This window comes from Buceros rhinoceros, unplaced genomic scaffold (genome assembly GCF_000710305.1).
Source record: "Buceros rhinoceros silvestris isolate BGI_N320 unplaced genomic scaffold, ASM71030v1 scaffold20863, whole genome shotgun sequence".
Lineage (NCBI taxonomy): Eukaryota > Metazoa > Chordata > Aves > Bucerotiformes > Bucerotidae > Buceros > Buceros rhinoceros.
The window spans coordinates 8,278-13,804 of NW_010404482.1; the positions used below are offsets into that span (position 1 = coordinate 8,278).

General features: G+C 42.1%; 1 protein-coding gene across 1 annotated transcript in view; it reads right to left on the minus strand.

The window, feature by feature from the left end:
- Nucleotides 1-2,776: 2,776 nt before the first annotated feature.
- The window catches only part of LOC104491053 (Krueppel-like factor 4), a gene marked incomplete at its 5' end in the record, with an annotated part of 3,112 nt that continues 361 nt past the window's right edge, over nt 2,777-5,527 (minus strand). Inside the window, 2 exons of the mRNA XM_010133412.1 lie at nt 2,777-3,866; nt 5,324-5,488. Coding sequence (XP_010131714.1) covers nt 3,691-3,866; nt 5,324-5,488 — 341 coding nt within the window. The remainder of the gene's footprint in view (nt 3,867-5,323; nt 5,489-5,527) is intronic.

The following is a 5,527-nucleotide window of genomic DNA, read 5'->3' on the forward strand; positions in this document are numbered from 1 at the left end:
TAAATCCCTGTGCAATCACGGTTGACTTCAGCAGTGGCAGGCTCTGGTTACCTCCAGAGGGGAAGAGCAACTCTCTTGCAAGTGCATCTTCATGTGACAAGGGAATGCTGAAGACATTTGTATTGGATTACAATCAACAACCTAGTCTGAAGTATGCAAAATTCCAGCCTGTGGTTGCAGCAGACAAGTGCAAAGAAGTGCTGCGGCTCTGAGAAGATTTCTATTCTGATGCTGCTTTTGAATACTTGGCATTCGGTAGGCAGACAGGTACTATCTTGTTTTAAGCAGCTACATCTTCACACGTTAAGAGTGCTTGAGAGAGATTTGGGTTAGGGGTGAGCAGGATTAAGGATGGCTGTCCTCTGACTGCAGAGATCGTCCTCTGCCAGGAGAGCCTTTCCCTTTGGCAGCTAAAAGTGCTCTGGGGCAGCTCGGTAGGTGCTCTCACCATGTCAGAAAGGCCATCCCTAATGACATCAAACCCTGTTTTAAGGTGCTCCAACCCGAGCAATCAAGCACATTAATATAGCTTTAGTAATACTAAACCTCGTTTTTCAAGACACCCTTACAAGACTGCTTAGTGTTTTACATGATACGCTTTTTGATACACGTATTGCTCCTTTGCATCTGTGTAGTCTGGCACCGAAGTGCAACTCCAGGACACTGGGCACGATGGAGCAGGAGGCGAAGACAATGCTGTTGCTAGCTCCACCTAAATTACCAGAGCCCAATGGGTGCAACTGCTCATTTCATGTATTTCCCCCAGAGACCTCCTTAAGTACAAGGACTGCCTCTCATGGGCTGCATGCTGTAGGCAAAAAATTGAGTGCTGGCTCCTGTCCTGAAAGTATAAGGGTAGCATTTTGGAAACAGTTAAAGAAACAGCAGCATTATCTGTTAAACACCAAGCTACAACCATGCCCATTTAGGTTTAGAAAGAACATCATACATGACAACAGCTTAGTTAGGACCGGGGAAAAGAAATTAAATAAATCAAGCAGTAGAAAAGAACAAAGCCCTGTTTCAAGAATGCCATTGTTTGTGCGACTATAAACCCAAGGTCTATAAAACCACCAAGCAGAAATTGATGCTGGCTGAAGTAGAGAATGCATTACTACATACAAGAGCATCTTACAAAATCCTTAAGTCTGCATAATGACAGAACACTCTAAAAACAAAAGACACAAGTTTCGCAGACAAAATCTTCAGATTTCAGTACTTAGAGATGCATTAGGACATGGCCTGGCCCTTGCACAGATGTAAAGGGTTCTGCATGGTAGCCGTTCAGAGGTATCCAGCCATTCAGCGCAATCCAGTGTTACCAAGATGGGACAACGTGATTCAGGCACACAACTGCAACACCGACCCTGGACCTCTCAGCCAGAATCCACAGGCAGAGCAACTGTGGAGGTAAAAAAATTACTTGTTTAATTGTAGAAAGTTTTCACATGAAAAAAATCTTCAGATAAAGGATGACTCATAACTTTAATTTATCTTTAAATACTTGCTATTTGCAAACCAAACAGGACATTCCCTACTCCCTGTGTTACCTATAAACCAAATCAACAAAGATAGCTTTTAGCTGAACAAAGCATGCCCAGGAGATAAGGGTTAAGAAGTATTTTCTGCATCATTATGTTACTTACACAGACTTAGAAGGAAATGGCATCCACCACCACACAAAGAACGTATCAAAATGTTAAATTTAATAGCATTCCTAAGGCATATTTGGGAACAAAAATTAAATATTGCCACTGTTGTTTAAACTACTGCAAAAATATGAATGGCTTTTGCCAGTAATTTGTTTTCCATGCTCAGCTTTATTGAACGCTATGTATACCCAAATTCCTAGCTGACTGACATTTCAAACCAGTGGAAGAGGAATAATTTTCTCTCTGCAAAGAGTAGTGAGAAAAACAGGTCCTATTCATTGAGCATTCATGTCGAAATCATCTTATTTCTACACATTTGTGTAGAAACTAGAAAGAAACTAAAGCAATGAGGTTCCCAAGGACAACTACAACAAAAATGGTAGCGACCTGAGGCATGCAGCAGGCTCATGGCATTTAACCGCAGTAGAATGAGTGCAACTGAAGGTACGCTGGGGATCTTGGGGTAACACATCTTGAGTGTACAGCTACACCACTTGTAGTCTTCGCATGGTCAGCCTTCCCAAGGTACAGATATGTACCAAGATTCCTACAGGAATTTTGGCTCTTCGGATACTGCCGAATTCCCAGCACAAAGCAGGCTTCAAGAGAAACTCCATGTAGTTTATTGTTAAAGCTGATTTATGCATGCAGTCTTTATTCCTTGTCAAGTTCAGTCTTTGCAACATTAGTCAGTTGATTTTCCTTCATTCACACGGAAGTGGTTACACCAGCTTATCCAAGAAGCCCAATAAAATGAAGCTAGAAAATTTTCATGCTGAAAAGACCACCACAAAAACATTTCTAGAATTCCTTATCTTGGAATATGCGAAGTCTGATGTCCCAAACAGATATATTTCCTCTTAAAAATTCAAACTGAGCTACCTCAGAAAATATAAATTACAGTTCCATCACGCAGGTGAGATAAGCATCAATTTGATATTCAGACCAAAAACTTTCAGTATACATCTGCACAGCACTTATACAATCCTATCTGTCAGAGTCTTGAGACTACAAGCCTTTGCTGTCATGTCTCTTTGCCTTGGGAAACTCAACTACTAACACTTAATGAACTTTCTTTGGACATAGCCATGCACAGCAGAAAAATCTGAGGAGCCATTCAGATAAAATATTATAGGTTTATTTAAAACTTATTTTCCGCTTGAATATGCAAAATACAAATTCCAACAAAATGTTCAATTTTACTTTGCAGTTTACAAATATACAAAATAGAAGTTTGCTTAAATTTATATTACATATTTATTATGTAAAGAACTATATAGAAAACATTTGTTCTGCTTAAGGCATATTTGGGAATAATCCATTGTACAAACTATTGCACATCGAAACCACAGTGCATTACAGACTGTCTGCATAAAGTTATTTTCTTAAAAAAATAAACCAGGTTTATTTACCTGATTTAAGTCTTATCAGCAATCGGAAGACAAAAATATTTCCTTGTCAGATATGCAGCAGTTTGAGAACTTTGGCTTCCTGTTCTTGGTACCTCTAGAACCAACAGTCACTAAGCACCATGAAATAGGCTTTTAAAATACAATTCTGTACCTGAATTTTTCCTCCTCTTAACAATGGAATGGCTTTTAGAAGGAAAAAAGGAAAGTACAAGATGACATTTACATCTAATATTGCATTGAAAGAAAATCAAGGGAATGTCACTTCCCTGTGTAATATCCCCACCTTCCAAACTACACAGTCTGTTTAACCCTGATATCCGTGACTTCCAGTCACTCCTTGGCATTCTGCAGTCCGGAAATAATTCAAGTTGGATTTACAAATGGAAAGATATAAGCTCCAGTCATTGACCCCAATGTTTTCTGTCCTCTTTTCTCTTAACTGTATATATATAAAAAAGAATTTGTAATGTCTGTATGCAGTTATCCCTCTTCTCCACTCTTTAGAAGACTTCACCTTGCTTATCTGTAGTGCTTAAACTATGTTCTCCCCATTTTGTGGAAAGACAGTCCTTGTGCTGTAAATACTGAATCTCTACGGCAGCTGGGGAAAGATCCACTGTTTCCGATTAAAAGTGCCTCTTCATGTGTAAAGCGAGGTGGTCCGACCTGGAAAACGCTCTGTCACACCGCTGGCACTGGAAAGGGCGGTGACCTGTGTGTTTTCTGTAGTGACGAGTGAGTTCATCAGATCGGGCAAACTTCCATCCACAGCCTTCCCAGTCACAGTGATAAGGTTTCTCACCTTTTAAAGAGAAGAGAAAAAATACCACATGAGTTTCTTCATGGCTGCTACTTCTAACACCTTACTTTCAAGGAACTCATCCTGTGTAAGAAAAAGGGCGATGTCTAAGAAAATGCAGTGAACCTTTTGAAGGAGTTGTAGGCAAACTACAAAGACTAATAGAGTAATACTGTCTTGTCAGTACGGCCAGGTACTATAAAATGTTGGCGACACTGAAATCTTCACTAGAACACTCACTTCTGCTGTTTGTCTTGCACATAAAACTTCACAGCACACAGGTTCAGATAAGAAGAGTGTATTTTTGCTAGCAAATAGCATCCAGAAGTAGCTTAGCAGACAAAATACTTAGATAATTGTAGGTCTCAAGAATTAAAAACCAGCTGGACGTTGTTTTCAGTAGCTCAGCCTGATTAAGAACTCTATCTTAGCGCTTTCACTGTAACATAACCACTGGTGATCTCAAGACAATTGTTTCTGTGACAATTACAAACTCCTCCCAGTCCTATGCATACTAGAGACGGTGCTGACCAGCTCAGGGCAGAGAAGAAGTATCTATCATTCACTCGGCTGATTTTTCCCCTCCACTGCCATTAGCTGAAGAGAGCGCCTAACTGCTGTGCTACCAGTATCAAGCTCACAATCCGGGGATTTAAATGACGCAAATTCCCAGGTTATTTAATCACTGTTGCGGAATGCCCACACTGATGAAACCACACATGATATACCTGCTTTCACAAGCTCAGTTACTGCAACACCACATTCAGCTACAACATTGAAATGTGAACATGGGCTCCGATACACACTTCAGGTATTATTCAAATTCTAGCAGAAGCACATCAAACATTAAACCTTGCCTCTTTGGTGCTAGTGCAGGGGAAGATGTGCTCCCACGCACAGGCAAGGCACCCCATTGGTGCTGCCAACACAGCTGAAAGCCCCACTGGCAAGGGGTCCATCATTGTTTCCTCACAGAGGAAACAGCAACTTGCAGAGGTACACAATCCTTGGCACAACAAGCCAAGACACTAGGGGTGCACGTGCAAAGCGTTTAACCACAAGCAAAAAAAGTGCTATCTTAAGAGAGAGGTCCGCTCCCTTCTCAGAATTGGGCCAACACTGTTGTACAGCAGCAAATCCCAGCTGACTTCCAACTACCTGTTAATTAGCTAACCACAGAGCAAGGGCGGAGCAACAAACTTTGCCTTGGCAAGAAACCCACCCGCTTGCACATCTGAGTCATTCTGAACCATTAAGCAAAATGCCAGGCCAATAAGCAAAGGCAGCACAGGACTTCATGTAGCCAAGAGGGGAGGAAAAAAAAAAGCCCAGAAACCCAGCAGAGAAGGGTCACTTGCTACTTTTAGTCCTCCCCCTGCGCTGTCTCTTTTTCACTGTCTGAGGGGCTCAACCCTGACCCTCAGGACAGGGCATCCCACTGACCCCATGCTGGAACTAACCTGTGTGTGTTCTCAGATGTGCCTTTAGATGAGAGCTCTTGGTGTAGGTTTTGCCGCAGCCTGCATAGTCGCAGGTGTGTGTGGCCGTCCTCTTCCTAGGCCATGACCGCCGTCCCCTTTTGGGCTTGGTCTCCTCAGGCAGGCAGCTCCCCGGCGGCATCAGCTCTAGAGGCGGACAGGGAGTAGTAAGCACTGCCGCAGCCG